Source organism: Solea solea, chromosome 9 (assembly GCF_958295425.1).
Source record: "Solea solea chromosome 9, fSolSol10.1, whole genome shotgun sequence".
Classification (NCBI taxonomy): Eukaryota; Metazoa; Chordata; class Actinopteri; order Pleuronectiformes; family Soleidae; genus Solea; species Solea solea.
The window spans coordinates 703,816-730,781 of record NC_081142.1 but is presented as its reverse complement, the minus strand read 5'-3'; the positions used below and the strand labels follow the sequence as shown (position 1 = coordinate 730,781).

Genomic DNA, 26,966 nt, shown 5'->3' with positions numbered 1-26,966 from the left:
TAAAGACTCACCTGTTTTTTGCTGTATTTGAGACAGTGTGACTCTGGTGTTCGGCACTCTGTGGGTGAGATGTCGCTGTATTTTAATTCAACTACTGTAAAGCACTTTGGTCAACTGTTGCTTGTGCTTTATAAATAAATTGGATTGGATGGGATAAGTCTTTAATATCATAAAGTGGGGGCCTGAGCTCAGGTGTGAAGTTTACTCGCACATGAAATCCTCCACCATCCATCTCAAACCAATCAGAGCAGTAGATGAGTTTCATATTCAAACTCCTCCTTTTGTCTCATTTTCTTTCCACATTTTTACCCCATGTGTCGCGTCTCTGTGTCTCACTCTGTCATTTTCTGTCTCTCCCCTCAGAACCAATGCTGGGAGCGTAACAGATTTCCGTGGCAATTACATTGTGAGGCAGCGGAGGGAGAGGCGAGTGAAGCGGAACAGCTTAAAATGGTTATATAGAAATGACTCCCAGGCCCTTTAATTACACCACTATTGATTGCAGTGTGCAGGTTTCCCCACATGCACTGACTGAGTTTTGCCTCTACATTTAGTGGCCTGCAGAGAACAGCAGTGTGATGCTTCTGAAAATTGGACGCTCTCTTTTCATTAGGTGACACTTATGGGATAAATGTATGAGTCTGCTGCTGATGGAATCCATTCGCTTTGACATCAAATGTGATTACTAAATATGAGTAATAATGTATATGTGGCCCTGATGAGTCTTTTAAAATAGTCACTCTTCAATTAAAATGAGTGGCTGTTTAATGCCTTTAAAACCTTAAAGCTTCACGGTGTAAACTTTGGTGATTTTTGAGCAGTAGAATTGAAGTCTGAAACTTTCCTTGGACACTTCTTTGTGTTTTCAGTCATATGCCAATGTGTTTGCAGCTGTCTCACTTTACACAAGCAATGCTGCTGTTGTCTCTGTCTGTCTCGACATGAAACCAATCACTTCCTGTGCATGTGATGAGCAGTCCGGGCGACTCTAGATCTAAACACCTAATGTGGAAAAGGATTATTCCACGGCTACAAACACCAAATTATTGTTATTATAACAGCTTTGGAGTCATTGTGATGGTTAAATGTTGTGATGTGGGGGAGGGGCAGGGAGGGAGGAGGGTTAAGGCCCTGGCATACTTCTGTGCACATGCCGCAGACCCTGAGTCCTGTGTAAAGATGTGCTACAATAGGGTACACATGTTGTTTTTATTTAAGTTTGATAGATCAACTCGCTCAACTAGCTCAGGACACACATTGCATTAGTCAGCCAACAGAAAATAGCAACAACCAACCTCTGGCTGCATCACTTGGCATCTACAACCAGCTACCATTACATACTGTAGAATCTGTGCTTCTGTGAAAGTAAATGACTTTGCTCGCCAGCAGGTGGCGGTCGTCTGTGTTGTTAAGTGAAAAAAGTGAAACGAGAATACCTATCTTCATTATCTTGTCACTTGGTCACCACACAGACACTTGCTCCAAATAATGTTCTAGCGCAGTTTCCACATTCAAACCAAACGTCCACATTTCTTCAACCTTCGTGTCTCTTCTCATCTTCCACCTCTTCGATTGGCTGGAGCTAAACAGCCAATCACAGTGATCTCTCTCATGGACCGACATTATAAGACCAGACAGCCATCAGCAGGGCTCCTGTCGATGTCAACAAGGGCCAACGATCTTCCCAATGAGGGCAATTGTCAGTCATTGTCGGGGCAGTGTCCCAGGCTTGACTTGCAAAAAAACCATTCCTCAGTAATCCCTTGAATTAACCGGAGAGGCAGCAACCCAGACTATAATGGCCATATGCTGTTTTAAAACAGATGGGGGGGAAAATCCCTTTTTTCCACGTCATTTCAGACAGAGGTGAGGTATCTTGTTTGAGGGTTTCTTCCACAGACAAATGACATGCAGAGAAAAAGTCCCATTATCCACTTATGCTTGCTTTTGTACAAAAATCACAAAGTCTCTCAGTGGAAAAAAGAAGAGTGGCTGTGGAAATATCTGCCTTTACTTTTCACATTTCATTTAGCCACTAAAAGACATCCGACATACGTTGTAACCCTCTTTAAATAATTTCATCATCTCTCCAAACCCAACTTTGAGTCACCTCTTACCTGCAGAAACAGCCCCGTCTGTGAACCCATTCATCATGAAGTGGAATTACTCTGTGACAAATGTGTCTGGCTGCTGCGTGTCTGCAGATTGAATACACAAACGCGACACATGTTCCATCCCTGCTCTTTAGCCAAAGTCATTTGTGCCAGTGTCAAAAGTGATAAATGGGTTATGTGGTGCCTATGAGAAAAAGCAGGGAATTTCTTCAAATGTATTAAATGGGAGCAAAAGCAAGGCTGCAGACGAGGAGTGTTCTGGGTGGTGCTGCTGTAGGCTGGGGCAGTTGTGCCCCTGCTTCACATCTTTACTGGCACCTCATCTGCATTTCCCTCAGATATCCAGCCACCATTCCTTCCCCACAGGAACGCTTAGCTCACAGCAGTCCAGCACACACTGTGTCCACTGTATGGTCTTTGTCTTAGACCTTCACATGTAGGACGTGATGTTTGTCAGGTGGTTTTGGTTCATTTCAGAGCAGAATGTGCTTAAGGCTGTCACTTTATATTTGACATCTGTTTGAACTGTCTGTGTGAGGGAGGTTATCCAAATATCTTTAAAGAAGTAGAATGACTAGTGTGACCTCATATTCATAATGAGAACAAAGAGTGCTTTGTGTATGATTGAATAACACAGTGGATTTCCTCTCTGATCAGTGTCTAACATAATGGCATCATCACGATTTGTCTTGAATATTTTTGTGACCTAAATTCAACTTGAAATCCTTCTCTTTTCTCTTTGTTCTTGTTTCTTAGAGCGTAAAGAGATCACACTGACTGTTGGAAACCAGCTGTCCTACAAGAGAATCTACAATGTGGTGGGATACCTGAAAGGAAAGACCAACCCAGGTGTGTACAAGTTTGTCTTGACATGTGTCCTGCAGCCACTCATTCAATTATGGAGCCTGATTTTTGAAGACCCAGGTTTGTGACCCAGTTCAATGGTTGTTTGTCTTTAAATTGTGTCCTTGTGATGGATTGGCGATGTGTCCAGGGTGTACCTCAGCTGAGATTAGCACAGAACCCCCCTGACCCTCATGTGGAGGATAAAGCGGTAGAAGATGGATGGATGGTATTTAGGGGGCGATGTCTCGGGATGCAAAAAGAAGTCCGTTTGTAAGGCTATGAGAAATTTACCCTACGCTTTACTTTGTTAAGTGAGTAAATGTTTCTCTGAGGAGTTTATGATTTCATTTTAAGATATTTTCTAATCCAAGATCCACTTTTTTGTAAATTAGAGTCAAAATTGATGATAAGAAATATAGTAGAAATTCACTGCTTTATTTTGGAAAACGTAATCTTCCATTTCAACAATGTTTTGCAGCTTCAATAGTTGTTGGTGGAATGTATTTAGTGTATTTAACAGACTCACTTTCTGTTGTATTAGTCTTGGTCCTTACAGTAAACACGTCCATATTAGTATGTGAGGAAATGAAACATGAGCTGCCGAGAATGGGTGGCTTCCTTCTGTCACCAGCAGCTTCATCCAGATGTGAACAGATTTAAAAAAAACACATCTGGAGTAAATGCAGCAGTGGGTTATTTTCCACATCAGTTAATGTTACTCAGAGGAGGCGACTGAAATGACTGGGCTTACTGTGATCATGACGATTAAAACCCCTGAGTCACATTGTTGCTGTGACAAACCGCTCACGTCTCACTGCAGGAAAGAAACCGTTTATATGAAAATAATGTACTTCAAAAACCCACTGAATACATCAACATAACAAAGAGACGTCACCGTTTATTTTCATGCTGGAAGAGTGTGGGTACAAGACCTGGTTCATGGAAGTGTGTGTGTGTGTGTGTGATTTTGTTAAAGCGCTCGCATTTATTGTGACTAATACTCCATTTATATCAGCTCACCGTGGCACCGCCCACTGGTTTGGAAGCTGCTGTTTTGCAGCCTCCAGTCATACAACAGAAAAAACAGAAAAGACCATATTTGGTTGTGAGGATGGAGTTGTGGAAAATGTGAGGGGTGGAGCTTACTGAGAGTGTGACAACTGGCAGGTCCCAGTGCATGACATCTGCTGTCAATCACTCTATGACCACACCCTATTGCATATGCCATTTAGAGTCGATTTGACTTTTTTATTGTCTGGTATTTTTAATATTTAGTGTTGATTTGGCTCTAAATTTGACTCTTGTATTGACTCTTAGACTTAGAGTCTATTTGAATCTAAATGGGATCCTAATTGTTGTTGTTAAAGACAACCTTAAACAAGCGATCTAGTCCACAGACCCCTCAGTTTACTGACAGTACAATACCATTATAATGTTATTGTTAATTTTGCCATTGTGTGGTCCTGTTTTGTCCCTCAGAACATTAATAATAATAATAATAATAATAATAATAATAATAATGATAATAATAATAACGATTATAATGATAATAATAACGACGATAATGATAATAATAATAATAATGATGATAATGATAATAATGATAATAATAATAATAATGATGATAATAATGATAATAATGATAATAATAATAATAATAATAATAATGATGATAATGATAATGATAATAATAATAATAATAATAATAATGATGATGATAATAATAATAACGATGATAATGATAATAATGATAATAATAACGACGATAATGATAATAATGATAATAATAATAACAATAATGATGATAATGATAATAATGATAATAATGATAATAATAATAAGGCACCACATTGGCTTCACTTTCATGACCTGATTAATTGTTTTTGGCAGAATGCTGGTAGTACAGATTATATACTTTTTTCCTGAGAATATGAGATATGTAATTGTGTTCTGCCCTACCTGATTTATAGCCCAATTGGATTTCAGATCCAGGTTCTTTTAGTTGAGTCACACTGCAGAATGGTGGCTAGCACTGTTGCCACACAGCAAGAAGGTCACCTGTTTGAATCCTGGTTCCTTGTGGAGACTGCATGTTCTCCCTGTGTGCATGTGGGTTTTCTCCAGGTACTCAGGGTTCCTCCCATAATTCAATATATACCTCACGGTGGCTGCTTAATGTTACCTCCCACAGGACTATCTTAATTTGACCATAGGTGTGAATGTGAGAGTATTGGTTGCCCTATGCCAGATGGGATTGGCTCCAGCAATAGACCATTTTTCCAGCTCAAGTCTTTTCCAAACATATTATATCTTTTTTAATATTTTAAGTGAACTCTTTCAGTCAGCTGATTCTGCCCTTATCCACTTAAATGATCTCTCTGCAGAGAAGACCACACACATCCACAGCTGCCCTCCTCAGTGCACTGTTACTATACCTGTCCTGCCCAGTCACTGGTGGAAAATTACCTCACTGATTTACAGTGTGATATTAGGCAGCCATAATGGGCCACTAAAGCGGATAATATGGGCCACAAATCTGTGGAAGGAGCCACACTTTACCTGGTTGTTGGCATTTGATCATATGTCTGTTCCCCCGCTCCTCTGTGTCGACCCTAAACACGATGAATATTCATGTGCATTTCCAAAGGCTCCAAGTCTCGAATTAATGTGGAGGACCCATTTGCATGACGCCGCATTGCTATTAAATAAACAACTCTTAGATAATATTCTTTTTCTCGGAAATGATTTCTGTACATGGACAAGCAGAGAAACAGTAAAAGTTAAAAATGCAAATGAAAGCCGCCCAGTGGTTTGACCCAAAGCAGTGCAGCGGAAACAAATACTGCACGGTGGCTGCTGAATGTTAACTCCCACAGGAATATCTTCTCAAATGTGTGTTTAACATGAGCAGCTGTTACCAGTGACCCGAGGTCAAAGCCTTAACTCAATGATCCTGATGGGAAGGTGGGTGAAATGGCACAATATAAAAACTGTAAATAAATTGATCTGTGGAATGAGATTTAAAGCTGTGGTAGGTTTATTTTACCAGCATCAGCAACAACTGCCTGCTGTGCAGCGAACAAAAAAGCAACCCATCTAAAGAGTTGGACAATGAAAACAAAATAAATCATGAGTCAATATGGATGGAGCGTTTGTATCAATGGGAGGAAAAGCCATTCAACCATCTGTGTTAAAATTCAAATTCACTTCAAAATGCAGGTGTCATTGGGCTGCTGTTGCAACATGGTGTCACAAAACGCACTAAATGCCTAAAGTACATGTAGAAGTCTTTATCTAAGGGATAATCGTCTTTATTCTTTCATTCACTTGTTCATATTCAGTTCCTGCCAATAAACCCTCCTAAATCTTACACACACAGGCTTTTTGTATTTGTTTTGTTTTTGTCTTTTATTTCCAGGAGAAAAAAACAACTGTATTTTTATATTAAAAAAAGAGCAATTATTCACTCACTTCACTAAACCTGAACTCTAATAATTAGTCCAGGCCTAAGGTTTTTCTTAGTATTTTGTTTTCTTTTTTCCCCAGTGATGTCATCTCCTTTCCATCCAATTAAGCAACACTTCACACACACAACAGCTATTAACGGACAGTCCACCTCCATGTCTGTTTAAATTCAGAAGTCGCGTTAAATCACGCGCGGTTTGATGAGATCCCAAATCCCTGGAATCTCCTGAAAAACTTTATGGTCCTGCGTCTTGGCCGGATTGTCTAGTCTGTGCTTTCTCAGGATTAAAACATTGAACATTTGTGTCTGTGTTTTCTCCCGTTTTTAAAATCAAATGTGATTTGAAAATCCCCATGTGTGGGGCAGGCTTATGATGGATAAAACACTTAAAATGTAAAAGTAAAAAAAAATCGAATACGTATGTTTCAAGAAGGTTGGAAAATTGGTCGGATTAGACAGAACCTTGGATTAAGGTTCACTAGATCTCTGTCATTAATCCCAACAAGGATGAGAAAAGAATTCCGAGACATCTGTCTTTGTTCAGATCGCCATGTGCTGGTTGGCAGTAGTCATGACAGTAACCAGCAAGGCGGGGCTTCAGCCATCGTGAATCAGCTCATCGCCGCACTGACGGAGCAGACCAAACGAGGATGGGTGCCGGACCGTACCACTGTGTTTTGCTCGTGGGGGGGCTCAGCCCTGGGGAACATCGGGTCCTATGAGTGGGGAAAGGTCAGTGAGCACACAAGCATGTTTTATTTAATGTCAGTTCAGAGGTCAATGGCAGGAGAATGATTCAAACTGATGGAAAAGCACAACCAATAATAGAAAAACAAATGCAGTACAGTAGGCCACACAAGGATCGTCATAGTGGAACCTTTTCAGAAAAATGACTTACTTCATGGCATATGCTACTGCTAGTATCATGTGAGCAGTGAGCTGCTAACATTGAAATAACCTGAGACTGATGTAACTGGAAGCAAAAATGGAAAAGAAATGTAATTCAAATTATGCAAAAAAAACTGTCTTTGTGAGGACATTTTGACCTTGTGGGGACAGTTTGTCTGGTCTCCACAAGTTTAAAGGGTTTTTTCAGGGTTAAGACTTTAGGTTAGTTTAAGTTTTAGGGTTTAGCACTTAGTTATGATAGTTAATGTTAGGGTAACGGGCTAGGGAAGGCATTACTGTATGTCTATGATGTGTCCTCACTAAGATATGAAAACAGTGTGTGTGTGTGTGTGTGTGTGTGTGTGTGTGTGTGTGTGTGTGTGTGTGTGTGTGTGTGTGTGTGTGTGTGTGTGTGTGTGTGTCTTCTCTGCAGGATAACAGTGTTGTCCTACAGAGCAGTGCCGTGGCCTACGTCAGTCTGAACTCTCCAGTCAGAGGGACGGAGACTCTCAGAGCGACAGCGTCTCCGACTCTGCTGCAGCTCACCTCGGACATACAGCGGGTAACTATAACTGCTGCTGCCACACACACACACACACACACACACACACACACACACATACACACACACACACCACACCCCGCTGTCGTTGTATATCTTTGAATGTCACTCCTGTGGCTGCTGCTCCAAGTCATTGAGGCGCCGTCGAGTTGTAGTGAAAAAATGTGTAAAAATACTCCATCATACTGGGATGATGGGGATGATTTCCTGTGCCTTACTCGACTTTATCCACCTGAGAAACAAAAGCAAGATGAATGGACACATACAAATATGCTGTGGAGCTGAAGTTTCACACTCGGACATAAATTACCACCACTTAAACTTGAAAACCTTCTTTTCCCTCATCCACTACCTCCTCCTCTTTTTGTTCTTTCTCCTTCAAACACTACATAGCTCTCTCCACCTCGCTGTCTCTTCTCTCATCCTTTATTCTCTCCTTTCATTAGGAGTGAGCGCTGGATCTTCTCGCCCTCTCCTTTACCTCGTTAAAACCTTTCTCTCTGTGTGTCTCTCCAGGTTATGAGATACAGATTTTTATTTAAGTCTCTAGGTTAGTCATCCATCCTCGGGGGGGAAAAGTCATGTTCTTTCCACACACCAGGCAGGTACAAACTGTCACAAATGGACACATAGTACAGGGAAATGCCCCTTTATTCCCCTGCAACATAAACTAACTCATTAGGAGGAATGGCTACCTGTGACAGACAGTTACAGCCAAAGCTACTTAAAGACAGGAAGACAATAAAGACTGTTTTTCTGCTTTTAAAGCAGAACTATGTCAGATTTAACAATCAGAGTCATTGTGATGGTTAACCCTCTTATAACCTGCCTGGATTTATATTAATGTTCAATGAGTGAGTGCTTCTGCCCATTTGTCCTCTGTTTTCCAAGATAACTTTTACTTTAGATAAACTTTCACAGTTATTCAACCGTTTAGGAATCAGCTGACGTCACAAACGTGTGACGCACTAGTGAATCTTGTCTGTAATTGGACGTAAGTCCTGAGGGCTACCGTAATGACAAGTATATGGGTGCAAAGCTCTATTTCTCTTCTTTCCGGTATCAGACAGGATGGTCACAGAAGGGTTAAATGGCTTGTTGCAGGGAGATTGTTGTCTGTCTTGCTTTACGGCACTACGGCACACATAGTCCTTAGCCAGGTGCCATTTAGAAGACCATGGCATCAATAGCAGTATTTCAGATGCAGAGAACTGGCTTTTTTCGAATGGTGAGAATTGAAAATCTTTGAGGTAAACTTTGGGATAAACCCTCTATACTTTTATGTGTATTTGTGCTTTGGCTATGTTTACTATTATTGTAAAGTCAAGCATTTTCATTAACGATGTCTGTTGCTGTTGCACCATGTTACAAAAAATCATCATTTTGGTTTGTGGACAAAACAAAGTGTCAAGCATCAGTCAGTGTTTTCTTTTAAGTAATTCATTGAAATGATAATCAACAAATCAACTGATTATGAAAATAATAACCCCTGTAGGGGGCTGGTTGGAACAGCTGATTTAACCTGCCTGGTGCTGTGCTGTGCTGTACTTCACGGTAGTACAGTCGACTGCTCTGTAGTGACTTTATTGTGTACAGATGGGTGAGGACGCATCATTACAGCTCCACACAGTGCAACTGAACAAAGCACAAACTGCTGTAGGATTCCTGTCCATGTCATATTTACTCTTTATTTACCCTCTCGTCTCGTTGCACCTAATTGTCCATTTGGTAGCAGCTGTCCCTGGCACGCTCTATTGCTTTATTCATTATCACAAGAATCTTAGTGCTGCCTAAGCTCCACTCCCACTTCCCAATATTTAGAAACAGGTCTAAACATCATTAATTATGTTTGTGCAGTGGCTGTAATACGTCCTACTTATCTTCGTTTGTAAGGGACCAAATTCTCTTCCAAATCAAGATGCTCCTGCACTGATAGTTTTGGAATGGGTGCTTGGGAACCAATTATAATACAAGTTGATGCTCCTTTTACAGGAGATTTACCCCCAGAGGAGGGGAGGTTGGGCAACATGGGGGCAGACAGACAGGACAGGAAGAAACAAGGGGAACATTGGTTTCCAGAAGAATACAGATCTAATGGAGAGGAGCTTGTGCCTTAATTGGGTATTGTCCCACAGATGCATGTGTTGAGTTTCCTGTAGCTGTGTGGGTGGTTTCAGCAGGTTCCTCTGTTTGAAAACAAATGAAAAACAGACCAGACCAGAATCTATTACTCTCTCTGAGAAGTGGTCATCGTGGTATAAGACACCTGAGCTGTGTGTGTCCCATATCGTTTAGTCATTGTGACATGAATTGTCCATATAGATCTCTCTAAATATAACGTGTGTGTGCAGTGAAAGAATAAACGTTTATGCGTCTCATATTTCAAGTTAAGTTTGTCCCACTAAGTTGACACCAGTTGTCATTTCTGCTTCAACGGCACACGAACGCTTCACCTTTTGTTTAGTTTTTATTACATGGACACGTAACATTTCCTGAACAACCTGAATGAACTAGGTTTCTAGGTTGTAGGACTTTAAAGCTGGGCAACTTTGGCAACAATTTAATGCTGGAAAGTCTCTCAAAAGACTCTCATCAGAGTCCAGCAGGTAGAGAGCACTTCAGGTGGAAATTCATTTTCAGGGATGATTACAGCCGCAGTCCTTATCTCTGCCTGGTGTTGACAGAAGTGAGAATATTAAGGATTCTAAAACCAAGAGTGCAGAATGATCTTGGTTTAGATATAGACAAAGACGTGAATTTCACTGTGCGGCATCTATCCCAGATATCTGTCATAAGCAGCAACACCTGTCATAAGCAGCAACACTGCTACCACACAAGTAGACTTATTAAAGTGCTCTCCATCCTCACACACACAGGTTCCACAATTTGTTTCCCTGTTTCTCAAGCAGTAATATACTGTTTGGCAGAGTTCGGGAGCTGGTTTCAGGGGGAAGGACGACACGGATATATCTACTGTAGTGTCGGTGCTCGCTTCATAGACAATAAAACATACAACAACCTGAACTTCACTTGTTTCTGTAGAATAACTGAGTCTGGCTCATACTGCAGCTGTAAGTGGACCATAGCGTTTCTTGACCACGCTGCAGCTGAAGGATGGTAGTGAGACACTGGAACCCCTGTCATTGACTTACCTGCTTACCTGCACGGAGACTCCTCCCTCCACTCACCTCCAGAATAGAGATGATAGCAAGAAGTCGGCAAGTGAGTCAGAAAAATGGCAAAGACAGTTCAGTCCAGTGCGGAGTCATCATAACATGTTTCTTTTTAGTGTAACTGAATCATTAGAATCAGTTCATTAAAATGATTTGTTCCCCTAATCGTTCAGCATTACCAGAGTCCTGGGGGCAAAAGGCAGGATTACACCCTGGATAAGTCCATTCCTGAGGAGTTTATGGTCTCAGTAGTTTCAGCTTCTTCAATAGAAGTGAATTTAGTAAATGATGTCCCATTTTGGAGGACAATTGATGATAAAGTACAACACATATGAGTGGGGATCAACGCTGTCTTGTAATTGCCTGGTTGCAAGTGACGTCCGTGAACCTCATGTTGAAAAACCTAAACAGTTCCAAACATCTTGTACCTCAATCTGTTTCATAAAACGGCTGCTCTCATAAAACAATAACCATGCATAATTCAGATTGCATGCTGCATGTCTCAGAAGCCATAGATCTTTGCATTTATCCAAATATGATGTATTTCAGACACAATTTGTATTCACTGTGACAAATCATCTCCCTTTGCTCTCGCTCCCTGAGAATATGCGGCGACTGCAAACATAACGGCTGATATTTTAATTGAATTACGACACCGTGACAGGCTTTCAAAGAGGAGAAAGAGACGACAATAGGGCCAGCTTCAGCGCTACACTGTAAATGGTAAATATGAACATCATCCACATTAAGGGGGAATATGCAAGGAAGTCTAATTTATACGTCCTTAATTTATGTTTTCCAACATAAAACCTGTGGGAAGAGAAGCCAGCGGTAAATCAGCGGAATGAGTCGGTGACTTTACGGCCACACAGCCATCCAGGATGGTTACCTGCCACGACGCTTGAAGTAGCACGCTGTCAGCAATATGTTTGAATTACCACAGTTGCCGTATTGTCTGCTTCAGGCTCCGTGAATCTGCATAATCACACAGAGGAGGCGCTCGGGCTCAGCAGGTATCATCGCTGTTTGGTTCCCTCGTCCCACTTTCATATCACAGTGACTGAAACGTGAGAGCAGAGGACTGAAGAAATGATTGTTGGTGCAACATCTGCAGACTTTATACTTTTCCCTTTTACAGATGAAAGCAGATGCGGTTTCATGAGATTAATGCCCAGTCAATAAATGACCTCTAAATGAGTTAAAGGTAGATTACAGCCTATTTTTTGAACAACCTATGGCCACAGAATATACATAATTGCTCTTTGCTTGGATTAATCAATGCTTATTCCCTAAATGCACTGTTTCTCTGCAGGCAGTCTTCTGCAAGGTCGACTTTAAACCCACTTAACGATCATTTGATCAGAAAGAACAGAGGACTTATTTACTGTGAGTCAGCTTAGAGGCATTTAAGAGATTGTGCATATTGAAGCTTTTATATTTAAAATGTATTTCTATAGCATAAACACACGCTGCAGCGTTATACAGCGTTCCTTGTACATGTTTACCTCTTGGGATGAGTGATGCTGTATATGTTGTACATCACCATCTGTTGTGCCAATTATAATTCATTATCTGCAAATTATTTCACCGCCATTATCATGATTTACCTTAAATTCCCCTTTTTATGATACTTCCAGTTGCAACAGATTTTCAGTGAAGTTCTCACCTCCTCACTTTGTCTGAAGAGTTAGTGCTTTCCTGATCTCTGTATAACTTTTGTGTGTAGTTGTGTGAATGTTCACAGTGTCACACATTGTGTTTTGTTGGTTGCATCTGCTAGCAAAGCTAACTGCCGTGAGTCACCCAAAGTTACCATATGGTACTGGTATAGTATGTAAGTATGGTAACTCTAAAATGTCATAAAATATGGTTAAATATATGCTGTTGTATTTACATTTCATTACTAAAAGAGCATTAGAACCCAGTCAACTACTACTTTGATCAGAATCAGCAGATCGTTTGACACAATTTTCTGTACGGAATAGTTTTTTTTTAAACTGCGATGATCGAGATGCTGATTGGATGAATGCAGCAGAATGGTCACTTCCATGGAAGCTCAGCTTCTCTGGGAGTCAACGGAGCAGTGGGCGGGTGCAGATGCTGCACTGATACATGACGATTGGTGGAACTGTCTGAAAAGCAGAGTCAGTTTTTGATTGTCAACTTTGTAGAAATATAATAATAATATACAATATACACAACACCAGAGACTTTTCTGTTTTGGTGCCATGTAAAGTATAGAAATGGCACCCTGTTACCCGTTTCTCTGCTTCCGTTAGATAATTATTCACTGTAAATAAAAACAACATTGTAGCGTTTCAACTTTACATAATTATTGTTTTCCTTGTTCCACTGTTAGTTCATTAATTTTTTATCAACGTGGGTTTGGTCGTGAGGGACAAAGAGCATTTTCTAAAAAATGAACGGAGGGCAGAATTCATACATAAATAACTGAGCCTGAAATGAGCTTCCCCTGTTTCAAAGACCAGCAACCGCCACTGTATGCTAATAATTGTGTCATATAAAAGTAATTTTATGGTAATATCTTCTTATTTCTGTAGTCCTCACAAAATATTAACTTGGCAATAACAACAGAAATTTGGTGTGGTACATAAGAGAGGATGGATGTTGTAAATACCAATTTTGATTCACACACATTTTTATGTGAAGCCATTACGCTGATGGTAGCCTGTAATGTAGCTCCCACTTTCACTATAGACATTGACTTGGTGTTTTCATTGTGGAGCTTTGATGAGGCAGCTAATGGGATGAGATGTGGTGGTTGAATTATATCAAATGGTAGCCTGCTATTTGCTAGATTTTTTCACAGTGAGTTCAATTCAAAATCACTCTATGTCGTTACTATAGAACTTCATCACATACAAGGATATAGTTGCTTCAGTGCTATGCTCCATCACTGTTGATCAGCTGCTTCTGACTGTACCCAAAATCAGGCTGAAGCTCAGAGGGGCCCGGTCTTTCGCACTCTTGGCTCCCAAACTCTGGAATGGGTTGCTTTTTAATATTAGACAGGCCCCTTCAATTCCTGTTTTTAAAGCGCTTGTCTTAAGACGCACTTCTCCTTGGCTTTTGATGCAGTGTGAGCTGTTGGTGTTGTTGCAGAACTGTTGTTTTCTCTGTTTTTAAAGCCTTGTCAATGTGAGATGTTGTGTTTTTCACTGATTTTATTTTTTTAAATATTTTATTCATTTATTTTTGCAACAGCACGTTTGGCACCTGTGTTGTTGGGTTAGGGTTATAAATAAACTCTATAAATAAAGTGCATTGGATTGGATATACTTCAAAAACCTAGAAAACATGCACATTTTTGTATTATTTTCAACATAGTCTCCTTAGGCCATTTGTGTTCACTGAGTGTTTATCCTTTTGCTGTAGACGGTCTTATCTTGAGACTCCAAATACTCCCATAGACCATATCAAAAATGTATGTAGTCTTGAGGTTTCCTCGCTAAAGCCAGCCTGGAAGTACAAATATATTAAATGGCCAATAGAACGCAACTCCACTGCTCAATTTGTTATCAATTACTAGTTTCAGATAGTAAATGAGTTCCCATTTAGTGGGAAACACAATAACGTATGACACGTATGAGTGGACATAAGAAAGACAATAGAAAGAAACCTGGCTGTGGGTGATGTCTGTGAATTTCTGGTTTCAAAAGGTCAACATGTTGTTGGCCAAACCATGATCCTTGAGGCTTTAAAACGGCCTCAGCTTCTTACTGGTAATGTCATGACCCATTTCCCAGTACAGTTGATTCAGACTGAGTCGCACCCTTTGGTCAAAAAAAACAAAATGACAGTATAGTGTACAGTTTTCCCCAAAATGTGAATCAAATTTTTGAGGTACCGTCGTACTTTACAGTAAGTATAATCTTAAATGAAAAAATTGGATTATTGATGATTGTCTCTGTATCCTTATGGTTTTTCTTTTAAAAAAAAAACAGACACATTTTTCCTTTTTTACAAATGTATTTTCATTTGAGCCCTGTGATGGACTGATGACCTGTCCATGGTGTACCCCACCTTTCGCCCTGTGTCCACTGCGATTGGCACCAGTGCCCCCCCATGACCCTCATGTGGAGGATAAAGCGGTAGAATCAATATCAGATATCAGAATAAGAAACAGTCTTATTGCTGAGTATGTAATAAACATACAAGGAATTTGTGTTGGTGCATGAGACAACACAATATAACATGACGATACAATATAAAAAAGAAAACTTAAATATTTAGATTCAACTTATGCTTATGTATGGATGGAACTTCAGTGTGTCTCAGTGTCTTGTGTCCTGATGTGATCCCAGACTGAGAGCAGATCTCTGTGGGCGTCTCCATGTTCCTCCACTCTGCCGTTATGACTCTTTATGGTTCTGTGTTATGGGGTCGTTTTCCTGCTGCAGAATGAATTTCAGACCAATCAAACGCCTCTGTGACAGTAACGGATGGAGAGGAGTCTAAATATATACTCTATATTATATAAATTAATGTCTAAATTGTAAATGTGCTTTTATTTTGCTAAAGTTGAAAAGCATCAATCCTGTTTGTTGGGGTGCAACTGCAGCACAAACAATAAAACAAAAATAGATTGATTTGTTTTCAGAGGCAAGAAAATTCACTTACATGGTTCTCTCGCAGAGTTTACTCATCAATAAATAAATTTATCCTCAGATACTAAAAAAAATCCTGGAAATATTTTCAATTTGTGACATATATTTTTAAACACACTCCCATATAACACCATGTAGACATGGCTGTTTCATCCTGACTTTATATGAAGCCTGTCACATTGTTTTCCAGTTTAAGTGATTCAAGAAAAAAATAGTCAATAGCCCCCCCCCCCCAACCAGGTCTCTCTCTATATCACTCTCTCTCTCTTATAACCCAGTCACTCTGCATGGTTGGGACACGCTTCTCAAATATCTTTTCCAAAGACCACGATCCGTAACTGAATTTTTATTATTATTATTGTTATCATCAGTGATATAATGCAAAGTTGTTTTTGTCATTAGGCACTTGGTTGCTGCTGCTTGTTGCATCCCGATTACAGCTCTCCGTCGCCCTCCGCTCACTTGATGTGCGTATAGCGCTGATGGGCAAAATGTTCAGGTCACACATTCGCTCGTTCCGGAGAATCAGAGAAGTGATTAAATGAAAGCCAGATGATTTGAAAGGAGGTTTTCATGAGTGTGCTCATTCAGGAGGAGAGAAGGAGTGAGAGGTGGGAGGACAGAGGACAGAGGAAAGAGACCAGAAGCAGGAGTGTATGTGAGAGAGGGAGACAATGAAATTATAGAACAATAGAAAAGTAGATTACAACAGTCCTTAAGTAGTGTTAAAGCCAGCAAGAAGAGATTTGTTTCTGAAATTGCTCAAGGGCATTTTCTTGGCAGCTCTCACATGTAAAGGAAGGAGCTGCCGCAGAAAAGGTTCTATATCCCCTGTTTTTTAGCTGACCTCAGAGCTCCGCCTGGAGTGTGTGGCTTTAAGAGCTCTATCAGGTACACAGGTGCCATGGCATTGAGGCATTTGAAGGTAAGTAATAGGATATTGAAATGAATCATAAAAATAGACAGGGAGCCAGTGTAAAGAGGCCAGAACAGAAACAAATCCAGCAGCATTTTGGACAACCTGTAAGCATCGGAGAGACCAAGACCAAGGGAGTTACAGTAGTCCAGACGAGATGTAATGAAGGCATGAATTGTCCTCTCAAAGTCTGCCAAGGGAAGCTAGGCCTTCAATTAAGACTCCTTAGCAAGGAGTCTTAATTGGAAGAAGCTTGTTTCACTTCTGAGCTTATCTGTTTCTCAAGTTTCTCAAAGCTGCTTTACACTAAAAGAAAGTGACGGTAGCTCTACAGCTGAGCTATCGTCACTGCAAAAATATGGAAGGAGATGTTGTAGTTTTTAAAAATAGACCCCAAGGGAAGCAGGTACACTGAGAAAAGAATAGACCCCAGGATAGAGCCCTGAGGCACCCCGCAGGTAAGAGGTGAAACGGCTGAGGAATATTGACCTAGTTGAACAGAGAAGGGTCTGTTTGTTAAACCTGAACCAATTAAGGACTGTGCCCCCCCGATGCCCTCACACAACTCAAGGGGAGACCAAAGAACAATATGATCATCACGGCAACAGTCAAGTTGCCATGATGCACCGAGGCAGCAGTTTCCTGTATAATCAATAGTCAAAAGTAGACTGTTAAAAACATTCAAGAGGGTTAGTAGAAAATGAGTGAGAGTAAATATCACACTGCAAGACTGCACATTGAGGCAACACATACGTGTGCAGAGCCTCTGCCCCTTCAAGTCAAAGAGAGCTAGTGGAAGTGGTTCAAGCATCTGATCATCCTGCTGGGTGCCTTCCAGAGGAGACTGCAGGGGTGGATCCAGAAAATACTGGAGGGAGGATGCATTCCATCTGGCCTGGAAATGCCCCGGGATTCCCCAGAGTGAGCTGGAGAGAGTCGGCAGGGAAAGAAATGTCTGGCACACCGTGTGTAGCCTGCTACTGTGTAGGGAACTTGCCAGGGATGAATGGATGCATGAGTGGATGGTGGGTTTTGGCAACCATATATGAACACATTATGTATGTCAATATGCAGACTATCTATAGGTGAAGGGGAAGATTTGGGGCCTGGGAGCCTTTTGAATTTTTTTATGTCTAGTTTGACTATCCACCTTGAGTGGGCTTGGGTTTCCCGCGGAGTTACCATCTGTGTGGGAGAGCAAAAGAGCTGGAACATGATTGAATGCACCAGCTACTGAGCTTTTAATATATCCCCCCCAAAGTAAACAAATAAATAATCTGATAGTACAAGTCGTCTCTTAACTGCAAACTTTAATTCTTGGCACAGATATAAGTTTTATTCTTAACTAGTAGCCCCAGAATATTGCCCATTGCATCCTGAGGCTAATTCATCATCAGATGATATAACCAATGGACTCCAACATCAGGGTGAGGGTGACCCTAACATGATCTGCTGTCATTTAAAGTATTTTTAGTAGCAGATAATGTTTGCTGTCACATTTTATTTGTGTAGAGATGTAATCTTTGGTTGTTAGGGTCAACTGTGAAGCACATATGGTTTTGTGTTCAGTGCTAAACTGAGATCCCACGATGATTTCACTCCACTCTTATCGCAGCAGACAAAGAAATTAAATATTGATTCCTGGTGTGGCATGACATGCTGGAATTACCCATTCTCTCTGCTCTAACTCAGTCCTCTCTCTTATTCTCTTTGTCCTCCCTTTTTTTCCACAACCGTCTATTTTATTATTCCCTCTCTAAGAAACTCTCCTCACATTTTAAGAGTCAGTGTTTCTCCTACTCTGACACTTTTCTCTAACATACTGTATCTGGTTATAATAGAGAAGAGGTGCAGACTTTAAATCTTCTCTCCGCCAGACGAGACAATAGTTTATCATTATGTCTTCACCTTTGAATATGATCATGCTTTGTGACATATTTCTTTATATTTGTTTTTATTGAAAGTCCATCATTTTCTTGCTTTCAGTCAATATGACAATCAAAGCAGCTGTTTTTCTCCTCAGGGATTGTAACACACTCCAACAACAGATGGGATGTGGACAGTTTTCCTGCATAAAAGCAGTTTCTTTGTTTTTTTCTTCACAATTTTGTGATCATTAGAATGTTAATATTTTCACGGTGCAGTCGTCAAGGTCCTGAAATTAAGACCATACTCTCTCCAGCCACTTTAGTAGGTACACATGAAACCTTACAACCTGCTGTCTTCTGCAAACACTGAATCATTTTCAAATCACAACAGTCAGTTCCAGTTAAATATTGTCCTATAATCAGTTCATAACTTGGAGGTTCTTACCCTTGTATTACATTATAAAAGTTAATATTTCAAAGACATCTCATGCTGCGTCATGTATCGCTCTAATACGGTAAATATTGATCTGAAGCTTGGCTGAAAAAAAGAGGAATATTAAAAATGACAATATCTGCCATTACCTTGGTGAATGCATCTACAAGGCTCTTCCCTATTAATGCTCAGTTTGAACTTCAGCAGGTTGTCTTGACAATGTTTTCATACCTAAATGCATTGAGTTGCTGCCATGTGATTAGTTGATCATTTATTTTTGTTAACAAACATCCAAATAAGTGTTCCTAATAAAGTGGACAGATGAGATGTTGGACCTGCAACATAAAGAAAGAGTCGTATAAGCATTAATATACATTTCAGTGGATTGCTAAGTAGTGTTTTTCCTGAGCACCGACCCTAAAATAAACTAGTGCGCATTGTTTTAACTTGTTCACTCATGGAAATGAGATGGACGGTCTGTGTTTGTGCACCGGCAGACTTACAAAACTTGCAAATTGCACTGCTCAGTGGTGCTGGGGCTCTTTTCTAATCACAGGCAACCATGCAAATCGAGCCTAAATGAAGTTTATCCAATATCTTGGTTCAGCAACAGCATCCCGGTGGAAAAGACACAATACACTCTCTGAATACAGATGTGAAGACGTGAAGTACAACAATTAACACAACAGCTGCAGTGTGTTCTGGCTCCAAATGAAGTTGAAACGTCAAAATGTTCATAAGCTTGATAAAAAGGGCAAGGTTAGGGGAAATGATGGGATTTCAGTCAGTTTTTCAGGTTCACTTCACGTCATTTGAACCAATAGATAGATACTGTATGTTTTGCAGACTTAAGACAGTAAGTTTGACTCGTGATCTTCTTCTTCATCCTCATTTTCTTTCAGCCTCTCCCTTTAGGGGTCACCACAGTGGATCATCTGCCGCCATCTCGTCCTATCCCTTCCCCTGTGTCCTCTGTTACACCAACTGTCCTCATGTCCTCCTTCACAACATCCATGAACCTTCCCTGTGGTCTTCCTCTTTTCCTCCTGCCCGGCAGCTCCATCTTCAACAGCCTTTGTCCAATATAATCACTATCCCTCGGCTGCACGTGACCAAACCATCTCGACCGTGGCTGTCTCACTTTATTTCCAAACTGCTCAGAGCTTTTCCTTGAATATGCTCATTTCTAATCTTTGCATCCGGATCACTCCCAACAATAATCTCAGCATCTTCAGCTCTGCCACCTCCAGCTCTGTCTCCTGTCTTTTAGACAGCACCACTGTCTCCAAGCTAAACATCATAGCAGGTCTCACTACCATCTTGTGGCTGCTTCTGGTGAAGGGTATTTTCCTTTCCACATTGTTAGTTTGACACAGATTCTATACCTGATACAACCCTCCTCCCATATCTACACTTGGGACAAGCACCAGGAATATACTTGTGCACCCCCACTGGCTTAATATATTAAGTGCCTTGCCCAGGGACACTTTGGCAGGTAGCATAAAGGTGCCTGGAATCAAACAAAGGCCTCCAGAGTTCACAATATACTACAAATACAAAATAAAGAGCAAAAAACTGATGTATAAATGTCCTGATCATTAGCTGCTTGGTTTGTTCCTTCGTCCTTTTGTTCTTTGGTGTATTGTTTGACCGTCAGTTCATTAGTTTGTTCATTCTATGGTTCATTGGTTCATCCATCCATCATCTAATTTGTTGGGCTGTTGTTTGGTTCAACCATCCATTTGTCAGTTCATTTGTTGGCTCATCCTTCCATTTGTTGGTTAGCTCTTTGGTTGGTTGGTTTGCCCATCCATCCACTCGTTCTTCGATTCTTCTCCACTCAGCACAGTCGCACGGTGGTGACTACAGCCTTTGTGTCAGCATTAACCACTCTGGCCGGTTGCCTCTTACCTCTTGTTTGCTCCCTGGATATGTGTGTTTTTTGGCTTCATGCTGAGTCAAAGCTCATAGACAGTGGTCCATGCAAATGTGCACAACATCAGCAGTTTATTAAATGCAAATGAGCAGGTGTGCAGGTGCCCCAAAAAAGTGCTCATGAGGGAATATGTAACATGTATCTCCAAATGTGTGTATCCATACATTTTGGCCTATTTCTGTATCTCAGTGACATTTCATACACACGTCGGCCACTTTAATAGGTACACACACACGACGCCTGGCTCCTGTGGTCGTCTGCTGCTGGAGCCCACCGGCCTCAAGGCTGGTCATGTTTCCCCACCAAACTGCAGCTCACTGGAAATCCTCTCCCTTTTCTTTCTGAAATATAACAGCCCGTCTCACACCAATAACCACACCACTTTTAAATCACATAAATCACCTTCTTCCTCTTTCTGACGCTCAGTTTGAACTTCTGCAGCTCGTCCTAACCACGTTGACACGACTTAATGCATTTAGTTGCTGCCATGTGATTAACTGGTTCGATATTTATGTTTCATTTCCATTCAAATTCAGTCATCCGTTATGTTTATGGTACCAGCTGCGAACATTATGTTCATCTTTCACAGTTTGCAGTAAGTCCCTGTCAGTTCTCGGATCAGATTTAGGATGGCAGCACAGCTTTGGAATGAAGACTATCATATGGCAACACAATCGTCCTGTCACACAATTTTAAATATGAGCCTACAGAGCATATTTAATGAGCCAGAAATGTTTCATTGTGGCCTGATGGTTTTTCTCCTTTTATCTTGAGCAGCAAATCTAAAAAGCTGCTATTATTATAATATCATTGCATTACATTGTCATCTATATTATGTTATTATATATTGAACAAATCACAAAGCACATATACGTGTTGTCTGCTATGTAATAATGTACATAGTGTGAACATGTGACGGCTCCAGGTCAGAGCACAAATGTGATGAGAAGGTGAATGAGATTCAAAGAAGGGGCTCATTTAGTCCAATTAGGTAATATGACATTTCATTATCTGTTATGTTCACTCAGGTGCATCAGCATTGGCTGAATCAGTGAATTAGTCACATTTACATGACGTAAAAATGTTTGGGGTTTTTTCTCAGTACATAATTTGCTTCTGCCCCTTTAACAGACACACACACACATAGGTTTGCATTGTCTTCCATTCATATGGACAGTCGTCATTTCATGAGTTCCAGAACCATTTAGTTATTTATTTCCTGCCTTTGCGCCGTGTGTAATTCAATAAGATAAAAATAGATCAATTTTAACTTATATTTCAATTTAGTTTCCTGTGTCGAATATGTAATGTTGCAGAAAGAAGTCTCATTGAGATTAAAAGTTTCTATTATAAGTCGGTCAGAACACAGGCAGCACAAACAAAACAATACAGAGTACAATTTACAGAAATATGACTTATTGTATATTAATACAATATTAAACTAAAAGAAGATTACAATCCAGAATCACAGAAGTAGTAATATAGACCTGGAATCTGTGTGAATCAATCAGTTAAATGATTTACACTCAGATTCGTATGAGTCCAAATTATTCAGACTTCATTTGAGAAACCTCCATGGGGAGCACGTGGCTCTCTAACATTCAGCTGATTTTGCAAATGATTCAAAGCTGATGCAGCAAATTGGAACAACTTTCAACAACTTTCCTCAGTTCAGTGCACAATTTTGGGGATGTTTAGAAAAAAAAAAAATCCTGCTAGCATAGCCTAACCCTAAATAGAATAGATAATGAACCCAGAATTACGCCATTAATTCATAATAATAATAATAACAAGCCAGTTGTCAAATAATGAATTGTGTTTTTCCATCTGTTTGAATCATTTCTGCTTTTGACCTCTGAACTGACATTTAATGAGAGTCAGTTTACATCGTATTTAATTACGTGGACACTCAACTATCAACTGTGATCTTGTCGATTCTCATCTCCGTTTTACTAGACGTGTAACTTCACTCTCACAGAAGTTGATTTGCTTCATCGTGATTCTCGTCACATTCTTGTAAAAAAAAGAAAAAAGGTCTTTCTCTACTTTAATCAATTCTGATTTTCTTTTTTACGTCTGTTTTTTATGGCAGTTCTTTGTCGCTCTGTGGTTGGTTGAAGGACTAAGGCTAATTACCCAGTATATTTCAATTTCCTCCAAAACAAACCACAAATCTAAAATTCATCATTCATCAGCACAGATCTCCCCATGATTTCCACACTAATTGGCTGCTGTATGGGGGGGGGAGAAAAAGAAAAAGAAAAAAACATTATGAAAAGTCTGTCCTCTGTGCAATCAACTTTTAAATTGCGCACACATGAAGAAGCATTTATTCCCACCCTGTTAACTCTCACAATTAGCCATAAGTGTGTAATGAAATGCCCTTCATGAATATTGATATGTGTGTGTGAATGTCCCTGTCCGTCCTTCCAGTCTTTTTATCAGAGAAAATTGAAAATGCAAGAGATTCGATTTTCCACGATGTCACTGGAGTGTGTGCACCAGTAGACTGAAACAGGGTTAAATGATTGGAGTTCAAAGACCAGCAGCATATGAAACATGACGTCATGTTAAGAGTTCCTCATGTCTGTAAACATGTTAGTCCAACTGAAATCGAACTAGACTTTACCGGATTTACATACCTGGATAACGTGATTCACCAACATTTCCTGCCCATTCTTTGAAGTAGAAGGAGACGACATATAATCTGCTGTACTGTTGACAGAAAAGAACAAACAACACGATGGCTAGAGCAGAAGCTATGGAGAAGACCCACATGAGGACTTTTTCATGGTTAACTTGTATAGCAAGTGTGAAACATGCAGAACCACAGAACGATCCATCCCACTGCTCGCTGTCAGTGACGTGAAGGTCAACAGGGAACTGATTCTGAAAGCTCTGGAGAATTTAAGGCAAAACGTGACCAGACTTTTTTAAATCAAAGGTTTTATAGTCTTACTTAAGTCATGGGTCTTACTTTATGCAGACCACCCTCTTGTGTGGCCATTTAACAGCCACATCCATCCAATTGTCACTGGTCTCTTACACACTTTTACACTTTTACCTTTAACATGGCAGCATCGTGTTGACACCTGGGCTCTTTCTTCCTCTCCATCAGAGACAACTGCTGAGTTGCATTCGTGGCGGTAACTGCCCGGGACCCAACGTCAGCTCGCTGCAGTTGCCCGGAGATGTGAGTTTCTTTGCCAACCAACTGGCTGTTCCCACCATGGAGTTCGCCTTCGAGCAGACCACTGCAGAGGAGGTAGGTTTACACACACACACACACACACATTTCACCCACTGATGACCCTTTGTCGAGGCAAGGTTCTCACTGCCTGTGTTTAATTTTATGCTAAAGAGTAGCACCAGGGAGTTGTGAAGGTTTTTTTTTGCTGAGTTTGCCATCGGCCGTCGCTTATTTATGTTCCGCTCTTAATTAAAAGTGGAAACCCTCTTGTAGGAGAGGACACTAAGACACTATAACAAACTTAACAGGTTTAGAACCGAAGAACAGGAAAATACTTGAGCATACAAAGGTACCAAAATACCAAAAAGGTGCTCAATTTAGTTTAATTTAGTTTATTAGGCAATGGCTTTTGGTGATATTTGTTGTTGTTGATGTTATAATTATGTGACATTATTTGTAAGCTGTGTCCCTTATCTGGAAATGAGATCTTCTGAGCAATATTGTCAGACCTGACTGAGGGAGCGTTCGTGTGTATACACCAGCGGCTGTAGAAATCACTTCTGAAACTTTTCGTGGGGCTTTTTTGTGTTTTCAGTGATATGACAACCTGCTTTAACTTGGCTGAAATGAAAATGAGACAAATTAAAACTTCTTGAAATGAGCAAACAAAAAATAAAACCGCAACAAACAATTGTTATCGATGACAGATCAGTCATATTGAAACAACGACACACTGCAATCGAACCCTGCAATTGTGTAGTTGTTACACATGTAGTTACATGGAGTCTGAAATCCTAACAGAGCCGTTATTAATATAAATAAATTTGAAACCAGGTCCCCCACAGTTATTTATGACAGTTGTATGTGTCATATGGTTTTTTATACTGTCATATAGCGTCCTTTCTTTCCACGCTCACTCACAACACAGGCTGTGTTCTGCTCTTTGCTTTCCCACTGTGAAACATTATCAGTGCTGTCATAGTGAATGCTTCCTATTTTAGGGAGAACTGACTCAGTAGAGCTGTGATACTGTGTGACGTCACTGCTGTAGGTGTTTCACGCTGGACTGAAGTCTTTTTAGGTTCTTTCTGCAAAGTAGTTTTAAATCACAACATCACTGTAAGCTTTAAGTAATGATTGTTCTCATAGCTGATGAAGCTGTCATTTTCTTCTGTTTGCCTATTCCATGTTTTCTTGAGAAAATAGTTTTTTTAATCATGTCTCCAAAACCTCATTATCCTTAAAGACCTTGTTTTGACCACAAATATGGATGACTTGGTACAAAATGTTTGTATCTGTTACAATTGTGATATAACAACCTTGAATTTCCACTCTAGACCAATATCAGACATGGCTCCACAGCTTGTGTTTGTTGCCTCTCTGCACATGGCCAGGAGAGGGGTTTTTACAACAGTGAGGATAAATTGGTAGACGATGGATGTATAGATGTATATGTACTCCTCAACTGTAGGGGAAGTCCGTAGAGAAAAAGGGGAACAATCCTATTTAGGGTTTTGTGGATCATATCTGATTTTACATGTTTCTTTTCGTCATATCCATCTACTGATTTAGGCCAGATCCTGTAAATCATATCGGCTCATACACAAACCAGAAATATTCAATTCACTACAGTTACAAACCACATATTTTACAAACTGTAAGGTTCGGTACGTAAAAATCTGGTGGTGAGGCTGCAGATTTATCTGCTCACTCTTCCATTTCACAAGGACATCAGGGAACTACAATGGCCTTCACATACCAGAAAGACTTCCTACATTTGCATAGTAAGCTCCTATTTGTGAGGACAAAAACCAAAGCCTCATGGCGTCCTCTGTAAAGCACTTTTCTATGCACCAAAAGTCCATAGAAAAGCCTTATTCTACAGCTAGGAAAACCAAAATGGTTTTATTCTTAAAGTGATTATACAATCAAAAATGTCATTTTGGGTCGCATATGTGGGTAGTGTGCCAATAAACTCTTGTAATTATCAAACACCCTCTAACACATTTGAGATATACTCCATATACTATGTTTACTAGCTTGTGCTTCTTCTTTTACTTATTTACTCTTTCATGGAGAAAGAAGTAAAGTTTGGCAACAGCTGATTGACTTGGCAGGAAGTCAGTTTTGTGCATGTGGCCTCTCAGCGTTCAGCCAAACAAATGGATTACATGTAATGTAACTGATTACTTTAGGGGCAGTGATCAGAGACGAGACTCATTTGGGTAATTTATCTAAACTTGTACATATGGCCCCGACCACATGATCAAGTTTAATGCAATAACTGCCTCGCTGTTCAATATTCTACTATATACTGTTTGTTCAACTGTGTGTGTAATTCTAGTCATTTATCCTCATTTGACCAGTGAACAGAGTTGTGTTGGTGCTGGTGATGTGTGGAGAAACCAGCAGATGTTGTGTGGCAGAGCCACAGCGTTCATGACAGGAGTTCAGTTCACTGAACATTTGTTGTCTAGTGTAGCATCTGTGGGTTTTTTTTCTCTCTCACTCAGTGGAACTTGTTTTCTGTGCCGTCATCACACCAGCCTCTGCAACTGTTTTGAAGTTCGCTAAGGAAATGAGTGCGATCTGCAGGCCTAAACCGGTTTTGTGCACAAAAACCAAAAGGAGATAATTCCAAACCAAATAAATAATAAAATACACACTTGTGAAATCTCTGACTGACACAGCTCTAATTGTGAGAATGTCAGATTAAAAGAAAATTTTAACGCTTCTTCAGGTGCTGCTTATTCAGCGTGCTAAATTGTTTGAAAAGCAACAAATTATCCTTGAATAAAAACAACAACTCTGAACCAATGAGGCTCACCAATGCAAATGTATGCTCATGGATGGACAACCAACAGCTGTGAGCACACGCTAACTGGCTGAAGAGGAAGCAGGATAATGGCAGGCATCGGTAAAAAGAACGTTAATGGTCCTTTACAT

At 40.3% G+C, this 26,966-nt stretch overlaps 1 protein-coding gene across 6 annotated transcripts in view; it reads left to right on the top strand.

Annotated features, from left to right (window-relative positions):
* The window catches only part of LOC131466133 (inactive N-acetylated-alpha-linked acidic dipeptidase-like protein 2), a 396,981-nt gene that overhangs the window by 286,516 nt on the left and 83,499 nt on the right, over positions 1-26,966 (top strand). For all 6 annotated transcript variants that reach the window (XM_058639293.1, XM_058639292.1, XM_058639294.1 and 3 more), the window contains 4 exons: positions 2,871-2,963; positions 6,971-7,158; positions 7,748-7,876; positions 23,949-24,095. In XM_058639293.1, coding sequence (XP_058495276.1) covers positions 2,871-2,963; positions 6,971-7,158; positions 7,748-7,876; positions 23,949-24,095 — 557 coding nt within the window. The remainder of the gene's footprint in view (positions 1-2,870; positions 2,964-6,970; positions 7,159-7,747; positions 7,877-23,948; positions 24,096-26,966) is intronic.